The 20,271-nt window shown below is 40.1% G+C and overlaps 1 protein-coding gene across 2 annotated transcripts in view; it reads right to left on the minus strand.

Annotated features, from left to right (window-relative positions):
* Positions 1-20,271, minus strand: part of dock1 (dedicator of cytokinesis 1) — a 589,776-nt gene that overhangs the window by 380,150 nt on the left and 189,355 nt on the right. For both annotated transcript variants that reach the window (XM_080205635.1, XM_080205634.1), the window contains exons 21-24: positions 19,648-19,748; positions 14,034-14,168; positions 1,115-1,223; positions 568-638 (exon numbers count right to left, since the gene is read on the minus strand). In XM_080205635.1, coding sequence (XP_080061761.1) covers positions 568-638; positions 1,115-1,223; positions 14,034-14,168; positions 19,648-19,748 — 416 coding nt within the window. The remainder of the gene's footprint in view (positions 1-567; positions 639-1,114; positions 1,224-14,033; positions 14,169-19,647; positions 19,749-20,271) is intronic.

Raw genomic sequence — 20,271 nt, forward strand, 5'->3', positions numbered from 1 at the left:
ATGAATGATCAATAAACTGGGAGGCATTTGGCACAGTGGTTAGCACTGATGCTGCAGAGCACCAGGGATCCAGGTTTGATTCCAGACTTGGGTGACTGTGCAGAGTTTGCACATTCTTACCTGCGTCAGTGTGGGTCACCTCCAGGTGCTCCGGTTCCATCCCACAGTCCAAAAATAAGCCAGTCAGATGGATTGGCAATACTAAATTGCCCCCTAGTGTCCAAGGATGTGCGGGTTAGGTGGATTAGCCATATTGGGTGCACGGGATTACAGTGATACAGTGGGGGGGGGAGTGCCTGGATGGGATGGTCTTTCAGAGAGCCAGGGTTATAGTGATACTGTGGATGGGAGTGCCTGGGTGGGATGCTCTTTCAGAGAGTCAGTGCAGACTTGATGAGCTGGATGGCCTCTTTCTGCATTGTAGGGATTCTATGGTTCAATAATGGACCCTGCATGGATAAACTCTAAAATATAAGTGACAATCTCAAAGAGTTCTAAGTTATATTGCAAGGAATAAAGAAACATAACTTGGGTAATTAAAATGCATCAAGACAACCCATCCCTTACCTAAGCTCCTTGGGGTCAAATACCAGTTTCACATCGTTGACAATTGTTGGCAGATATTTCAAAGCTGCTCCCTACAAAACAACCATAGATAACATAAGCTGAGCTCTGAAAATAAATAAAACCCTTCAAATGTATTTTTGGAAATACCTTTTTTCAAAGAAGCAATTTAAGCTTTTTTTAAATTACCAGAATTCTTGAAAAATTATAGACACCTGTCCTCTTGTGGTTCCTCTATAGCGAAAGCAATAATAGAAACATAGAAACTAGAAGCAGGAGTAGGCCAATGAATGCTTCACCATTCATTTTGATCATGGCTAATCATCAAATTCAACATCCTGATTCCCTCCTCTCCCCATGTCCCTTGATTCCTTTCGCCCAAGAACTATATCTAATTTCAAACTGTTATAAATGAACAAGCTTAAATATTTTACAGTTGCTTAGTCTGAATTTTCTGAAACAATCTTAAGTAATGCATACCCATTTACAAACCTAGTTTAAGCATAGGTGAAGAAGCATTCTTTATTTTAAAATTACCAGCAAGTTTTACCTTAACTGTAATTGTCTGATCTGAAGCACTGCTCATCATGTCATTGATTGACCTGAAGAGCTGCCTCAAGGAATCCATAAAGTCACTTTCTCCTTTATCTTCATACAATCTTAAAGGAACCAGAAACAAACCGGATCAATATCTTATAATTCAGTTAAAATTTGAAAAGGAAAAAAGCAACTGTACTTGATGAATTAACTTGTCTCCTAGTTCCAAATATTGAATTATTAATTCATCAAAGCTTTTAGATATATTATACATGCATGGTTCAAGTAGACACAGAATATTAAATATAACTATAAATTGAATTCTGCAATGCCATTATATTCAGCCCTTTTCCAGTATCACTGGTATAATATTACATGCATGTGGTCATGGAAGATGTGTAGATTAGCTAAGATTTGCACAATTAATAAAAAAGATTTTTATGGATAAGGTACAGTGGTTTCAGTACTTCTGAACAGAATACAAATTTTTGTTACATATTCTGTATCTGAATAAAAATTGTAATCTGAAGTATTCCATCAAGTAGTCTTGGCCTATGATGACAAACACCACAGACTTCTGATGAAAGTATTTGTTAAAGAAAGGAAGCTCTTGGTCCTATATCAAAAAAAGGGCAGAATATAATCTGTTCCACTAAGGCTAAAGGACATAATAATTACAAATTAATGGCATGCTTTTAAATTGAAGATTGAACAAAACATTAAAAATGATGAGCCTGTAGTAAAAATCCAGCCTTAATCATGCAATACATTGTTCAATAAAATTTGGGTTTCACTGATTGGTGTTATAGCAGATAATTCATCTTCCTATTCCAATTTGTAAATTGTATTAGTACGAATTCTGGGATATCTTATTGTATACAAACATTTGGCATTTTGAAAGTTAATATCATTTTATTATGAGAATAAAGTAGGACCTTTCATAAAGGAAGTAGATAAGTCTCTCTTTTTGCTTTCCTTTATGTTCAAACTGAGAAATGTCATTACTAAAGATACGAAGAGCAGTTAATGCCAAATTACAAGTTATTTTGTGTCGTGAATTCATGTCCCCTTGAAAATGAACTTGGGTTCCAGAAAGCCATATCTCTACCATAGCTGCAACCCTGAAGCTAATGGCCATTGCTACACTTGGAAGGGAGGTAAGAACTGAAACTGATGCTTGGAGAGAAGTGGAAAGCAAAAAACTAGCACTGGGAAAGTTTGAGTGATTGAGCTTGTAAATAACATGATATACAAACATATGTCCAAACATACAAACATAATAGCAAGTACAGCTCACACTCTAAGAGCTCTCACAACTACATAATAAAAGGAATAATGCCACTTTAAGAATAATCAGATTCTGTGACCTTCCCTCAGCACTTTTCTCAGCAGTGGGATCCTCTAGTCACTCTGCTGTCAGCGGGAATTCCCACTGAAGCCACCCCACATCACAGAGAACCCACAGCAGGTGATGCACCACCGATGAGAGAATACCACTGTGAATAATTGGAGAGGTCCAGCCAATAGCAACTAAATAAAATTTGATTTTAATTAAATGATATTCTAGAAATGTTTTTATGTTTTAGGGATTGAGCTTTACAACATACTCTGTAATTCTATGCAGCTGAAAATGAATGGCATGATATTTTCTTTATCTATGAATAATTTTTATCTCTCATCGAAGTTGAAACTGTGAATTTACAACAAGGTAGACGGCAACTCTGTGCCTCACCCTCCCTCACATACACCTCACATGCACAGGTGTAAGAAAATGTAAATATTTTAACTAGTATGCAAAGAGTGATAATTTGAAAAATGCGCTCAAATTAAAATGAGTAAAAATATTTCTCTACCTTGGTCTATATCAGACAAATGCCATTAGTTCAAGCCAACCAACTAGCTTTTGACATAACTATTAATAATCAGATTTAAAAAAGGGTTCAACATTAAAATTGGTTGTTTCCTTTATAAATTAATTCAAATTGTAGTGAGGAAAGATACTCAGTTTAATGCATCCTTAAAATATACGGAACATAAAATAGATGTCTAATCATTATGCTCTTATTTCCTTCTCAGCTTAGAAAATACTAGATATGATACATAGTTAAACTTTGTTTCTCACTCCATAGAGACTGAAGTGTATTTCCAGGCCTTTTTGTTTCTAGTTCACATTTCTAGCATCTGTAATATTTTACTTTCGTTAAATGAATACTGAATGAATAAAGCTTCTGAATAGTTGGCTTGTTTTTCTTCATGTAATTAAAGCAAAGGACGATCAGAAACTGCCTAACGCAACAAAACTAAAATCAGCAGCTCACCGACTGAATGGTTTCAGTGTTCCTAAGAAATTAAGTACATTTCATGTGTTCAGACTACACAATCTATATTAAACTAGCAGCAGAGCTCTGACCAAAAATATGAAACCCATATCCAATCGGTAGCAGTGAAAACTATAAAAGACAATTCATAAACATAATATTATTTTGCATTGTGTAATTTTAAAATTTTTTTTGTTTATATTCTTTTCCAAATTCTCAGATATGCATCTGTAATCTATTTCCGTATCTTAGCATACTACAATCCCGATTTCCAATGAGAGATCTTCTGGTAAATTTAGATTTACCAGAAGATTTACCAGAGGGGCAGCACGGTAACACAGTGGTTAGCACTGCTGTTTCACAGCTCCAGGGACCTGGGTTCGATTCCCAGCTCGGTTCGCTCTCTGTGTGGAGTTTGCACATTCTCCTCGTGTCTGCGTGGGTTTCCTCCCACAGTCCGAAGATGTCCAGGTTAGGTTGATTGGCCATGCTAAAATTGCCTTTAGTGTCCTGAGGTGCATAGGTTAGAGGGAGTAGTGGATAAATATGTAGAGATATGGGAGTAGGGCCTGGGTGGAATTGTGGTCGGTGCAGACTTGATGGGCTGAATGGTCTCTTCCTGCACTGTAGAGTTCTACGATTCTAAGATTTAACGCAATTACTGTTAGAAATTTTCAAAATGGTACATACAACAAACACTTTCTGTTGCAGGAAAACTTCCTAAAGTGTTATGAAAAGTTCACACCTAATTCATATGTTTTAGAATATAACTTTCAGTTTTAGGAATTAAAGATTTAACTATAGGTGAATAGGGACATCTGATTGAAAAACCGATCAATCATCCTGAACTAAATGCAATTCAACAAGCTTGGATTTAATTACAGTTAAAAGTTAACCTGTGTTTATTTTACAGGTCTAGACTTGAATAAAGCTTAGAGAAACATTTCTAGAACTCTTGGTAGAGAAATGATGTATTTTATTATTTCCATAAAAGGAGGTAAAAGTTTTAAATTCTGGGAAAAAGGGTCCAAAACTCCATTAAAGATAGAAATTACTCACATGGGTCACAAAATTGTATAATTGTGTTGATGGTAAAATAATTTGTTTACATTTATGTTGGAATGTTTCCAAAGCTTGCCACATTGCTGTAGAGATAGTGATTCAGGACAGAGCCTTGGTTTACTGTTTCTTTTGTTCCATTTATCCACACGTTTGCTGATAGAGGCAAGCAAATTAGTTTGGGAACAAACAGACAGGTGCAGAATCGGTCTTGATTTAGGCTGCAGGCCACTGAATTGAAGCAGCACAGAAAATAAATGCTAGTAAGTTAAGCCTGTACTGCAAGCAATGTAAATGCGAACTTCATTCTTCATTATGTGGAACACAGGTGGAACACTATCGTAGTTTGGATTTCACGAGGGAAAAGAGGCTGACAAAGAGGACCTTTATGGCAGATAGCAGGGAGCAGATTTAGCTTTGAAAGCTGTGGGAAGGCAGTTGGATATCTGCTGGCAACCCAAACAAGGAACTGAGGCAACCATGCTCGTGAATTCGGTGAAAAGGTGGAAGGTCACATTCCAAACAAAATAATTGCTTTCAAAATTCATTCATTAAATATGGGCATTTCAGACCAGGCCAGATTTATTTCCCAACTCTAACTGCCCTCAAGAAGGTGGCGGTGAACCACTGCAATCCATGTGGTGTAAGTACATCCACATTGTGAGGGAAGGAGTTCCAGGATTTTGGCCCAGTGAGAATGAAGTAACAACGATATATTTCCAAGGTGATGAGTGTTTTGCTGCCTTTGTCCTTTTAGATGGTAATACCAACGGTATGGAAGGTGCTATCAATGAAGCTTAGGCAAGTTCCTGCAGTGCATCTTGTAGGTGGTACACATGGCTGCCACTGTGCGTCAGTGGTGGAGGAAATTAATATTTGTGGGTTGTAGTGACAATCACACAGAGTGCTTTGTCCTGGATGGTGTCAAGTTTCTTGAGTATTGTTAGAGGCTGCACTCATCCAGGCAGGTGGATAAGATTCTATCAGATGCCTGACTTCTGCCTTATAGATGGTGGCCAGGCTTTGGGGAGTTAGGAGGTCATAGAGGTTTACAGCATGGAAACAGGCTCTTTAGCCCAACTTGTCCATGCCACCTTTTTTTCAGCCACTAACCTAGTCCCAATTGCCACCTTTGGCCCATATCCCTCTACACCCATCTTAGCATTTAACTGTCAAAATTCTTTTTAAAAGATAAATTTGTATGTCTCTACTACTATCTTTGGCAGCTTGTTTCAGATACTCACCACCCTCTGTGTGAAAGAAATGCCCCCCGGACCCTTTTGTATCTCTTCCCGTTCACCTTCCCGTAGACCTAAGCCCTCTAGTTTTAGACTCCCCTACCTCTGGGAAAAAATGTTGACTATCTTTCTTACCTATACCCCTCAATATTTTATAGACCTCTATAAGACAACCCTCAAGTCTCCTACGTTCCAGGGAAAAAAGTCCCAGTCTATCCAGCCTCTCCTTATAGCTCAAACCATCAAGTCCCAGTAGCATTCTAGTAAATCTTTTCTGCACTCTTTCTAGTTTAATAATACCCTTTCTATAATAGGCTGACCAGAACTGTAGACAGTGTTCCAAGTGTGGCCTAACCAATATCTTGTGCAACTTCAACAAGACATCTCAACTCGTGCATTCAATGTTCTGACCAACGAAACCAAGCATGCCTTCTTCACTACTCTGTCCATCTTGTGACTCCACTTTCATGAAGCTAAGATCTGTACCTCAAGATCTTTTTGTTCAATAACTCTCCAATGCCCTGCCATTAACTGAGTAAGCCCCGCCCCGATTCAATTCACCAAAATGCATCACCTCGCATTTATCTAAATTCAACTCCGTCTGCCATTCATCAGCCTATTGGCCCAATTGATCAAGATCCTGTTGCAATCCTGGATAACCTTCTCTACTGTTCACTATGCCACCAACCTTGGTGTCGTCTGCAAATGTACTAACCATGCCTCCTAAATTCACATCCGGATCATTAATATAAATGACAAATAACAGTGACAAATAACAGGTGAGTTATTTGCCAAAGGATTTCTAGTATCTGACCTTCTCATATAGTAACATAAATTATATGGCTGGTCCATTTCAGCTTCTGGTTAATGGTACCACCCAGGATGTTGATATTCAGTTAAAGCAACTTTCAAATTTGGTCTTCCTCATTGTGGAATTTCAGGTCCAACTCCGACGAGCATATGCGATCCCCAAATCACAGCAACATGAAACCAAACCGAGTTCCGTACATTCAGTCTTTGCCACAAAGGACACACAACTGCAGAACCTGCTCAACTCAACCTGGATGGCACAGATCCAGCACTGTTACCTTCGAGGTAACAGAAACAGCTGCAGCAACCTCTTTTCTTTGCCTATTTTAGCCACTCGATCTAGACTCTTCTCCTTGGGTGTTCTTCAGCTTGTTTGTTTTGCTGCAGTGGATTCAATAACTGCTACTGATCAAGGTCCTTTTAGATCTTTCAACAAAGTTTCAGTTTTGATTTCTCAATCTCAATTTTTTTCCTTAGAAACTGGGAAGTTCAGTTCCATTTCTACATTTACCATTGTTGCTTCCCTTTCAGCTTCATTTTCAGCTCAGCTTCTGTTTTGAGGTCAGGTCTGCCTCATAGCATAGAAATTAAAGTTAAAAATATAGATTCCCTTACATTCAGGGGAATAAGAGTGAATTCTGGTGGGCGATGGCATACCTTTGAGTTGGTCACAGGAAAAGTGATTGAACCTTCAAGATTTTCATAATGTACAAATCTTGGGGAAAGTAATAAGTGGAATTATGTTCATAGCATAGGTAGTTACAAACCATAGCATTACTAGTGCTTGTTTCTTTTACGTTTTATATACAATAACATTTTTGTTTCAAGATAATGAAATCTTGTGACGTACTACTCTCAGTTAAATACTTGATGTTCAGATTTCTCTCAAACAGCAAGTCTCCAATAGGGACCATGACAAAATCATAGCTGGAAACTGTACCTTCCGGAACATTTCGGCATTTTCATTATAGGAAATCCAACTATATATAATCATCTAGATTTTCTTGAAGCAAGTTCAAAGCTCATACACAATTTGATACTTGGGACCTTACTTGAGTTATGCGACAACACCAAAACAATCCATCACATAAATGTGTGGCGTGGAAAAAATGATTGTACAGCAGCTAGCCTTCTGCTACATCTTTGGAGAGGAGAGGAGAAAGAAATGCGAGTCAAGCGGGATACAGAGGGAAGGATTTTAGGTAAATGCATTTGAAAAAGCTCCTGTAATTTTAAGATGTATGGGTAGTTTTCTGACAGCCTTTACCAGTATAGACAGGACCCAAGAAAACCAGTCAAGAGATTGAGCATCTAGTTCTTAAAGCCAGTCTCTCATCCAGTTATTTCTGATCATTATCTCAAAACTAGATAATTGTGCACAGGCCTGTCACACAAAATGTGTACCAGCTTCATGAAAAGCTCTGAAAAGTATTTTGTTTTTGTGTGCATACTACATCTTAGGTTTCTCACTAAGAGAGAGGTAGTGCTGCGACTTTATAGGACCCTTGTCAGACCCCACTTGGAGAACTGTGTGCAGTTCTGGTCACCTCACTATAGGAAGGACATGGAAGCTATTGAAAGGGTGCAGAGGAGATTCACAAGGATGTTGCCTGGATTGGGAGGCATGCCTTATGAAGATAGGTTGAGGGAGCTGGGACTCTTCTCCCTGGAGAGACGAAGGTTGAGAGGCGACCTGATAGAGGTTTATAAGATGTTGAGAGGAATAGATAGGGTGGATTCTCGGAGGCTATTTCCCAGGGCTGAAATGGTCGCTATGAGAGGACACAGATTTAAGGTGCAGGGAAGCAAGTACAGAGGAGATGTTAGGGGTAAGTTTTTCACTCAGAGGGTGGTGAGTGAATGGAATCAGCTGCCATCGGTGGTGGTGGAGGTGAACTTGCTGGGGTCTTTTAAAAGACTTCTGGATGAGTATATGGGATCTAATGGGATTGGGGGTTATAGATAGGTCTATGGCTTAGTAGGTATACAAGTGATCAGTACAACTAGTGGGTCGAAGGGCCTGTTTGTGCTGTAGTGTTCTATGTTCTATGCAACTTTTTAATTTTTAACCAAAGACTCTAATATACTTATACGGATCACATATTAGATATTATAGTCTTTAAAATGCATGGTAGGATGACACTATACATTAAATATTAAAATACTGCAGTAAAACAGTATAAGCTGTCATTTTGACTAAAATGTGTTAGAACAAGAGGGGGAATGAGCATTTTCTAAAGTGTAAATAACTGTCAGCTTGAATTAAATGGAAAATTTACAGATGCAAGCTGCTATAATTGATCAAATATAAAACAGAACAATAAACAATATGATGGATATAGTTTAATCAATATAAAACTTGGTGCAATCTTCATCTCCAATGAAAACAAATATATTACACATCAACTGTACTCCTGAAACTAAAAATTGCAGTGCATGCCTTTTCTTGAATGCATTTCAGAAATGATGTTGGTGAATTGCCAAAAGATTATATCCATTACAATTAAAATCTACACTTTGGGTTCCCCTGACACCTTGATAGACAAATGTAGCAGCTGGTGTAATACTGAGTTACACTAAGAAAGTCCAAGAACTGATATATCTGATCTTGCCCAGAGTAATGATGAAAATAAACCAATTAACGTAAGCAGCCATGGGATAGGGAGCAAGGGGGAAAATAGCCATAGCAAAAAGTACGATGAACCTCCTAATCCTGATCAGAATTCTAATAATGTACCTGGACACTAGTTGAGGAGAGGATCAAACTCATCTATCAGATTGGTTGAATAGCACACCAACACTTTTTGTCTGGGCTTGAGTCGGTAGCGGGGGGGGGGGGGGGGGGGGGGGAGGTAAGTGAATGATACAGTTGCAGCAAGTGATTTGTTACTTAAATTATACAAAAACTAGCATTATCAATGTTGCTAGATTACTTCTGAACATTACAGAAAAATTTATTAAAGCAGCGTCTGTAGCAATTGCCAGGACTATGCAATCAGTCAAACCGTTTGAGCAATAGTCACGTGAACAATAGGCAAATGACACACTGTTAAGCTTCTGGTAGCCATGGAAATGTATCCTAATTTGAGTTACTTGTCTAACTTTGGGAAGCATGAAAAGAATTGAACAGGAAAACAAAACCACATTGAAAATCAGTGAGGGCGATTGTCCCATCCCACTGCACTGCTTTTTTAGTGCAGTTAGCCAGCAGACTCAAGTGGAGGCCGTTTTGCGGGCTTCCCACTGGGTGCCACAGCCTTCATGCATCTCGCAGCCCAGTGCCTAATATATGAAAATTAGGATCTGCATATATTTTAAATATCATTAGCGGGCCCGCTAGTCTCCCACCCCCTCACCTACCAGAAATGGTTCACTCCAGCGGGATTTACTATAGCTCCCCACTTGCCGGGATCTGGCAACCCAACCCCGATGGAGTGAAGGGGTGACAATCAAGGCCCCCCAGATGGTTGGCCCGCCAGGGAGGAGAGAGGGTGCCTCCTAGACAGTGCCAGCATGGGTCCTCCAGCACTTCCTATCAAGCACCAGGCAGTTCCAAGGGGGCAGGGAACCAAAGGGAACAGGGCCGTCAGGGCACGATCTGTTGGGGGGAGGGGGGGGGGGAATAGTCCCACTGCCACTCTGCACTTTGGGTTGCGACAGAATAAGGAAAGCCAGCAAGTGGTTGGGGTTGGGGGAAGGTGGGGAGCAAGCTGCTGGGGAGAGGGTGGTTAAGGGGGGTGGGGGGCGGGGGGCAGGGGGGGCGGTGGCGCAGGCGCAGGCGCATTGAAGCTGCAGGTGGGGGAGGTGTTGGACCTGCCGGTAGGAGGGTGGGTGGACGGAGTTGAGGAGAAGCTTCTTCACTCAAAGCGTGGTGAATCTCTGGAATTCTCTGCCCGTTGAAGTGGTGGAGGCTACCTCGCTAAATATATTTAAGTCACGGGTAGATAGGTTTTTGACAGATAAGGGAATTAAGGGTTACGGGGAGAAAGTGGGAAAGTGAAACTGATCCACTTCAGATCAGCCATGATCTTATTGAATGGCGGGGCAGGCGTGAAGGGCTAGATGGCCTACTCCTGCTCCTATTTCTTATGTTCTTATTTCTTATCAGAGTAGAGGGGAGATCTTGCCTTGGACAACAGGGCTGTGCCCAGGAGGGAGGGGTCGAGGCTGGCCCGGGCATGTTTGGGGGAGCCAGCAATCGAGCCATGGGTGGATGGGGGGGGCAGTGGGTGGTTCACAGGGCTAGCCAGCAGTCAAGCTGGTCAGCGATCGGGAGTGTGGCAGACATGGACCAACGCGCATGAGCCAATCTTGGGGCAGACAGATCGGCACATGCGCAGTTGCCTGCTCAGCACTATGCTGCCAGCTTCTCCAGCATTAATAGACCCCAGTAACTGAATTTCAGTGTGATTTACTCTAGTGCACTTTGCAGTGCATAGATGTGGGAGATTCATTTTGAAACACCCGCTGAAAAAACTAGCAGGATTCACTCCAGTTTTTGCGCAAATTTTTTTGGGAGAATTGCCCCCAGTAAGATTAAACTAACAAAATTTTATCCTTCCTACATATAAAGTGTATACATCGGTCACTTAATAAACAAAACAAACACGTAAAATGCAAGATCCCGAAATAAGTTGCATACAAAATACAATAAAGATTTATTCCAAAAATCAAAATTTTTGGTTCAATTTCATGGCCCCTGCCACAGATGGGCTTTTCCAGTCCTGCTGAAGTCAATGAATTTGTGAACAGCTCATCACACTTTCCAGCTCTGCCCCTGTCACAAAGATGCTGTAAAATTCTGCCTTGTGTTATTTTGTTATTCAAACAAAATGCACGTAATCTCTAAAATAATCTAACTTCGCTCTGAAGCAGGCACGGAATCATAAAATGGTTAAAGCTCAAAAGGATTCTACCAGACCCATCTTGAACATATCAGCTCTCTGCAAGGGCAACTCATCCAATCCCACTCAGCCATCCTTTCCCCATCATCCTGCATCACCTCAAATGAGTATCCAATTCTCTTTTAAAAGCCTTGATTGAATCTACCTCCATCAAACTATCAGGCAGTATATTCCAGAACTCGCAACATAAAAACTGTTTCCTATAATGTTGTAGTTGTTCCTTAATCAGTGTCCACTGGTTCTCAATCCTTCTGCCAGCAGGAACAATTTCTCCTGATCCACTCTGTCCAGATTTTTCAAAATTTGAATATTTCTATCAAATCACTTCTTCTTTCTCCAAGGAGAACAACCCCAGTTTCTTTAACCTATTCACACAACGAAAGTTTCTCATCCCCAGAATCATTTTCACAGATTTTTTCTGTACCCTACATGATGCCTTCATATTCTTCCCAAAGTGTGCTGCCCAGAACTGGACAGAATATTCCACTTGATGCCGAACCAGTTTTTCTACAAGTTTATCATAACTTTCTTGCTTTAATGCTTTGTGAAGCTCAGAATCCCATATGTTTTATTAACCACCTGTGCTCAGTGCACAAAATCTGAATGCAATCTGTGACCTCCAAACAAATGCAACTAGAGGATACTCACGTTTAAATATCAAGGAGTGGGGGGGCATGATCAGTCATTTGGCACAGGTTCATTTGGATGGAAGGTTTGACAAAAGAAGATGAATGATAAAGGAGACTTGGCCTATTTAGTTTGTGTGTGTAGCCCACGTAGTTGAGGAGAATACTGAGATACAGGCTTTTAGACCAGATGGGATTGAGGTACTTAAGGAGGAGGTGTTAGCAATTCTTGAGAGTATGAAAATACGTAAGTCCCCTGGGCCGGATGGGATTTACCCTAGGATTCTCTGGGAGGCTAGGGAGGAGATTGCAGAGCCTTTGGCTTTGATCTTCATATCGTCATTGGCTACAGTTATAGTGCCGGAAGACTGGAGGATAGCAAATGTTGTCCCTTTGTTCAAGAAGGGGAGTAGAGACTATCCTGGGAATTATAGACCGGTGAGCCTTACTTCTGTTGTGGGCAAAGTTTTGGAAAGAATTATAAGGGATAGGATTTATAATCATCTAGAGAGAAATAAACTGATTAGGGATAGTCAACATGGTTTTGTGAAGGGTAGGTCATGCTTCACAAACCTTAGAGTTTTTTGAAAAGGTGACCAAAGAGGTGGATAAGGGTAAGGCAGTTGACGTGGTATATATGGATTTTAGCAAAGCGTTTAATAAGGTTCCCCATGATAAGCTATTGCAGAAAATGCAGGTGCATGGGATTGAGGGTGATTTAGCAGTTTGGATCAGGCATTGGCCAGCTGATAGAAGACAGAGGGTGGTAGTTGATGGGAAATATTCAACCTGGAGTTCAGTTACAAGTGGTGTACCTCAGGGATCTGTTTTGGGGCCACTGCTGTTTGTCATTTTTATAAATGACCTAGATGAGAGTGTAGAAGGATGGCTTAGTAAATTTGCTGACTACACCAAAGTTGGAGGAGTCGTAACAGTGAGGATGGATGTTACAGTTTGCAGAGGGACATAGATAAGCTGCAGAGCTGGGCTGAGAGGTGGCAAATAGAGTTTAATGCGGAAAAGTGTGAGGTGATTCACTTTGGTAAGAGTAACAGGAGTACAGAATATAGGGCTAATGGAAGGACTCTTGGTAGTGTCGACAAACAGAGAGATCTCAGTGTACATGTGCATAGATCCCTGAAAGTTGGCACCCAGGTTGATAAGGTTGTTAAGAAGGCGTAAGGTGTGTTAGCTTTTATTGGTAGAGGGATTGAATTTCAGAGCTGTGAGGTCATGTTGCAACTGTACAAAACTCTGGTGCAGCCGCACTTGGAGTACTGCGTACAGTTCTGGTCGCCGCATTACAAGAAGGATGTAGAGGCATTGGAAAGGGTGCAGAGGAGGTTTACCAGGATGTTGCCTGGTATGGTGGGAAGGTCTTATGAGGAAAGGCTGAGGGACTTGAGGTTGTTTTCGTTAGAAAGAAGAAGGTTAAGAGGTGACCTAATTGAGGCATACAAGATGATCAGAAGGTTAGTTAGGGTGGATAGTGAGAGCCTTTTTCCTCAGATGGTGATGGCTAACACAAAGGGACATAGCTTTAAATTAAGGGGTGGTAATTATAGGACGGATGTCAGAGGTAGGTTCTTTACTCAGAGGGTAGTAAGGGCGTGGAATGCCCTGCCTGCAGTAGTTGTGGACACGCCAACTTTAAGGGCATTCAAATGGTCAGTGGATAGGCATATGGATAACATTGGAATAGTTCAGGTAGAGGGTCATTAGATTCGTTCCACTGGTCGACGCAACATCGAGGGCCGAAGGGCCTGTACTGCATTGTAATGTTCTATGATCTTTTAAATCACATAATCTGGGTGCTAATGTGGAGGCCTCTATGAATTTCCTCGGGCCATATTAGGTAGCTTAAGAAACTTCCAATTCAGGAAATATAATTAGCCAACATGATAAAATATATTTTTGAACATTTTTCGATGGGTTCATGAGGACAACAAAAAACATTACAACAAATTTAATACTCACTGATTAAAGAGTATTCTTGAACGAACAATGAATTTGAAGACATATTCTAAGGATTTCATTGCTTTGAAGAGTTGGTCTGTCACATTAGGTTTCTCTGCATTGTCCACATAGTTTTTCAATACTGTGGTAAGTTTCCTGGTTAAAAATTAAGACGTAGTCAGTTCAATTTATGCATATTTTGATGATTTAGAAAATTAAACCAAACATATCATTATCAGCAGGAAGCTTGATTGCAGATTGTTCCACCAACCCTTTCCACAAAACCAATTTTCTACTGTTGCTAAACCCCGAGTACATGCATCTCCTGTGTCAGATGGTGATCCTCTCCTAGGATAGTAACTGAGATTTACAAGTAAGATTCAATGTAAATTTCACTACATCATTTCACAGTAGGCTGAAAAACCAGACCCCTTACACTTCAGGGCATCTCTTTCGAGCAAATGTATTCCCAAAACCTAAACAATGCAAGCATGTTGCAACATTTGTATTTTCTTGCAATTTTTTGCAAAGGATCTTAGTACTGGAGAATGGAACATTTAAAACATTTTATATCCAGTTTTAACATGAAGCATTCATGTCTGATGCAGAGAATAGATCCATTTATGTTAACTAATAAATTTATTTTAATCCTGATCTCAGGATTCAGCTCTCCACGCTATCATAAGACTATAGAGACACTGAAGAAGGTACAAAAATCACCTAGAGTGATACCAGAACTGTGGCATTACACTGAAGAAAAACTGAACAGGTTTCGGGCTCATTTCGCTCAAAATGATATAATTGAGGGCACACCTGATAGTGATGTAAAAAGATTATGTGTTTAATAGTGAAATCATGAAGAAGATGTTGCCACATGTAGGGAAAATTAACAGCCATGAATATAGATAGTCACAAATAAATCAAATGGGAATTAAGGTGTAACTCCCTTTTCCTGAGGGGGGGGAGCTTGCTACCACATGGAGTATTTGAGGCAATGAGCATAGATGCATTTAATGGGAAGCTGGTTTTATCTAGCATATGAGGAAGAAAGGAATATAAAGAGATGTTGTTAAGGTGAGATGAAGAACTGTGAGTAGGCTTACATGCACCAAAGCCATGGCCTTGGATCTAAGGTGCTGAATGGTCTGTTTCAGTGCAGTAAATACTATGTAACATGTGCTGCATTACTGCTGCATTTCAATTTCTCCAGGCATCCACTTGAACTGTCAGTGAGACAGTCACCCATAAAATAAAATTTGGAAGCTCTAGACTACGGACTTGCGCATGAGATCATTCCACTTAGGCTCCTAACACTGAGAAGAAAACAGATAATTTAAAATTTCTATCCATTCTATTCCATCATTATAAGCCATAATATTGTCAACGCACCAACAATATAAGGATTATGGTCTTCAGAAATCTTTGTAAATCGTCTAAATGCTCCATTGCAGAAACCTGCTGTTCTCTGTTTATAACTCAGCACAACCTCAACAGCAAGGCAAAATGGCAAAAATGACCACTTATTTAATAATATTATATGATCCATGATAGCATTCTCTTGTTAGGATTTGAAAGCAAGCCAGACCTTTCCAAAATGCGAAGAGCATTATTAGCTTAGAAGAAAGCAAGCAATGTTCAATCAGAAGGCAAAACATCAAATGAAAGTCTGTGCATCATGTCCTTGACCAAAATAAAGTGTCTTACACACATGGATACCTATCACAATGTTTGAGAGTCTCCAGATCAAACTAGGATATATGTCCAAATCAAAGTCGCATGTGATTTGGAGAGGTACATAACAGCACTGAAGTCCTAGCTGAGTGTTGCTCTTGTTCTTTTGGTGGAAAGATCATGTACAGAATGAAAAAAGATGCAAAATGAAAGAGAAAGGATCAAGTAACAAGATTTCCAATGAAGGATAGCTGTTAAAGAAATGGTACTTGCACTTAAAAAGGAGTTGCATTAAATATCTCCCAGATTGAGAATTACAGCTTGCACAACGAGCAAGAAAACAAGTAGTAGGATGAGTGAATCTGAGTCACTGAGATACAACTCCAGTCAACAAACTTTATTCCCTTTGGAGCCGAGCGGGGTTAACAGGCAGTTGGATGGAGTATGCTGAACAAGCAAAACAAACCAAGTCACCTTACAAAGCTACACCAGACAAATTACACCATTGTTATCATATACCACCCTTTGTTTATTACTTTCCTTTCACTTTAAAATTCTTCATAAAAGCTCCTGAAGATGAAGGATGGCTTACTTCCACACCAGTTCATTCAAATAACTAATAACGCCAATATTGATCAGCAGACTCAGCTTGCAGGGCAGATGGTGTTAGAAGGGTCGACTAAGTGGTATTTGGAGTGTGCTCCCGGAGTACCTCGACTTCACCTCTGCATGTTCCTCATGAAATCTCTGTGTTTTTGATGCCAAGCTATGTGATCAGACACAAACCAGTGTCTCCCATGAGTCTATAGGTATGTTTTCATTGTCCTCCTGGGACTCTCCTCTGCAAACAAGTTCTACATAGAGTAATTGATCCATGTGTCAGACATACAAATGATATATCCCACCGTGAAACTAATTTTGATCGATTAGTGGCTTAATGGTGGGAAACTTGGCTTGGGAGATAGTGATGTCGTTGAACTGTCTGTTTTGTCACCAGTTTTGGAGCATCTTGCAAAAGAGCCATTGGTAGTTTTTTCTCCAATATTTTGAGGTGCCTACTGTACATTGTCCAATTCTCCAAAGTATAAAAGATTGCGGAGATCACTGCTAAAGTATGATCTTGGTCTCGGGTTTGAGATCATTGTCCTCAATTATACTTTTCTTCAACCAACTGAAGGCTGAGCTGGCACACTAGAGACAATGATGAATTTTTTCTTCTGCCTGCTTCCATCTAGAGGAGGTTACCTGGAGTTCAGTTGCTAAGTGAGCACACACAATACAGCTGAATGACTGAGATTGCAGTGGTTTTGTTTTTGGATTGAAGATGGCGTATTCAGCAGATTATTTCCGCAGTCTGAGGAGGTGAGATGCAGTATTGCAACAAGGGAAATGGAAGAGTGTAGGTGTAATGACACAGTCTTGTTTGTTTTCCTTCTTCCACCTAACACACAATGCACAATAATTTGCCAACAAACTTTATTTGAAGAGGTATATTACTGACAGCATTCTAACAGGGTTCTCTTCTATTTCTACTGCTGACCCAGAGTTTTCACCAGTACCTCACAGTAACTTAGAACACTAAATCAAACAGTATTTCAGTTCATGAGTGGCAGCACAGAGCACTAGATGAATTATAAAGCATAAGTTAAGGAGAACAGCAATGGAGATTGTCCAAATAGTTGGCTTAAGAACTCACGAAATTAGAGGAGGCAGGAATGAGAGCTTCATTTAGATCATGGGATGATGATAAGAAGTTCAAGTGACCGCATGTTTGGTACCTATTATGCTCTGTACTTGTGGGAAAATTGCCAAACAGAAAATTCCACCAAACACAGAATGAAGAATAATTTGCCATGCAAACTCTATTTGAAAAGCTATATTACTGACAGTATTCTAACAGGGTTCTCTTCTATTTCTATCGCTGCTCAGGAACAGCTGACCCAGAGGTTTCACCAGCACTTCAACTTAGAACACTGAGTCAAATAATATTTCAGCTTGTGAGTGGCAGCATGGAGCACTAGATGAATTATCAAGCATAAATGAAGAAAAACAGTTGTTAACAGCAATGGAGATTGCCCAAACAGAACTGACTAAGCCTCAGAAGGCAGGAATGAGAATTTGATCAAGGCCATGGGATGATGATAAGGAGTTCAGGTGACTGTATGGTTGATACCCATAATGTGCACCCTGGTAAAACTGTTGAACGGAAAAGTTTGTGACTGATAGATTTAATTGATTGGAAATGTAATGCCCTCCACCAAGGCATGTTTGCAGACTGGGAGGCAATTAATTCTCACATAACAGTCTCACCCTAAGCTGCTGATATTCAATTAGAGGCAGTTGTGACAGTCATCACGCCGGCTGTCCGAAAACCAGGGCATCCCTTGTTGTCAAGCATTCAACACCTGATCAGCACCTGATATCGAGAAAGATGAGCCCATCTTTCTTTCCAACACACCCCTAGGCCAAGCCAACAACTCCTCCACCACCCACCACTTGTGGCCTGGGTCCCTCATTAATCCTAAGCCTCTAATTGCCGACAACTTCCACCATTCCCAGTGGTACTGCCTGCAATAGAGAGGTGCCTGCCTCTGATTGGCCAGAGGTTCTTGGGAGGGGAGAGATGAAAATTTCCAGTTGCACTGTCTTCAAAAAGCACTTACAATAGTCAGCCTTCTCCAAAGGAGGCAAACGTGAGGCACTGGCTGCAGGCTTTTGACTGTCCTCCAGCAACTGATGAGGTGACCACTCCCAGATTAAACTCAGAGGGGAACAAAGCGAGTGCTATCTCAAAAAGGCATATATTGCCTCCAGTATGCATTTTCGCACTACATTTTAATTGATTTCATCATCTGGTTGCATAAAACTTCAAGACTGTGGTCATTTTCACAATGGCCAGAGCCATTGTCATTGACCTTATCTGAATGTTCAGTGAAATAAGGAACCTATCTGTTTCTGGTGATCACACATGATTCAGATCTGCTGTGTGTTCAAGTTGCTATTCCTCAGTCCATAATCATGGCAAGTTTAGTAAAGGCAGGTAAGAATCTTTTGCATAAATGGGTGCTTTTTTTTATTCATTTGTGGGACATGGGGATCGCTGGTTGGCCAACATATATTCCCCAAACATTGTTGCCCTTGAACGATACAGTTGAGTGGCTTGCTAGGCCATTTCAGAGGACAGAGAGTCAACTACATTGCTGTGGCTTCACATATAGGCTAGACCAGGTAAGGATAGCAGGTTTCTTTCCCTAAAGGGCATCAGTGAATTCACTCCCAACAACCGATAATGGTTTCATGGTCATCAGTGGATTCTTAATTCCAGGTATTTTATATGAGAGACTTCAACACCAATAATTTCCCAGTGACAGTAGACCTAGGACAGAAGGATGACCCAACTAATTTTCAGACCCCCATACATGAGTATGGTCCTGACCAACACAGCCAGCTACAACAGCTGAAAGGTTTACATTAAGGTGTGACTGCATTGGCAGAAATTGAACTGGGGGCTCTCAGTCACAGCGGTAGTCTTCCAGATATTCAATGGTCAGCAGGATAGCTTCAAGTTAATCAATAAATCACTTTAATGAGTATGAAACAAAGAAGATGTGTATCTTGTGGATACTTCTCACTGGCAAACAATGCATAACATTTTACATACAAGCAAAATACTGTGGATGCTGAACATCTGAATTAAAAACAAAGTATTGGAAGTACTCAGCAGCCTGCCAACATCTGTGGAAAGACATCAATGTCTTGAGTAGAATATGACTCCTTTTCATTTTTGGCACAGAACACCAACTTTTTTCTTTCCACTGGCGCTGTCAGTTCTTCTGAGTGTTTTCCACATTTTACACATATTTTCATACAAACACTAGTTCTCACTAGTTGTCTTGAAAATAACTAATCATAATGCATTAAATTTCATGCAGATTTTAAGGAACAGACCATATGAAACACTTACGTGTAAGCCAAGGTTGCACTGAAGTGTTTTTTGATATAGGTTTCAAGGACAGGATTGAAATGCTGGAATTTTCTGTCAGCAATCAGCCCAATAATAAATACCTGTATTGTGAGGGAAAAAAAAGAGTTGAAATAAACAGTATCCACTTATTGAGCCTGTAACTCGAATAAATCTATATCTAACTGTTTAACATGATATTGTTGGCACAGTGCACTGTACTGAATAAATAATACAGGAATAAATAAATGCAACAATAAATTTACAATTCTAGTAACTCCAAATACTATAATTACACTAAAACTAATTTTGTTGGCAAACATTGACAAATGATTCTGCTGTTTAAGGTAAATGCAAAATAATTAAAGTTTACAGTAAATAGCCATATACAATCAGAGCCTATATCTACTTAGTACCTTTAACTTGCAAAATCTCCCAAGACACATTACTTAAGATACATCAAACAAAATTTGACACAAAGCCATATAAAGAAATATTCTGATAGGGCACCAAAAGCTATGACAAAGAAGTAGGTTTAAGTAACATTTTAAAGCAGACAAGGGAGGTGAAGTGCAAGGAGGGGGATTAGGAAAGGAGTGCAGTGCTAATATTAATGTTCTACATCAA

Source organism: Carcharhinus amblyrhynchos, chromosome 17 (assembly GCF_965287045.1).
Source record: "Carcharhinus amblyrhynchos chromosome 17, sCarAmb.v2.hapA, whole genome shotgun sequence".
In the NCBI taxonomy this organism is placed as follows: domain Eukaryota; kingdom Metazoa; phylum Chordata; class Chondrichthyes; order Carcharhiniformes; family Carcharhinidae; genus Carcharhinus; species Carcharhinus amblyrhynchos.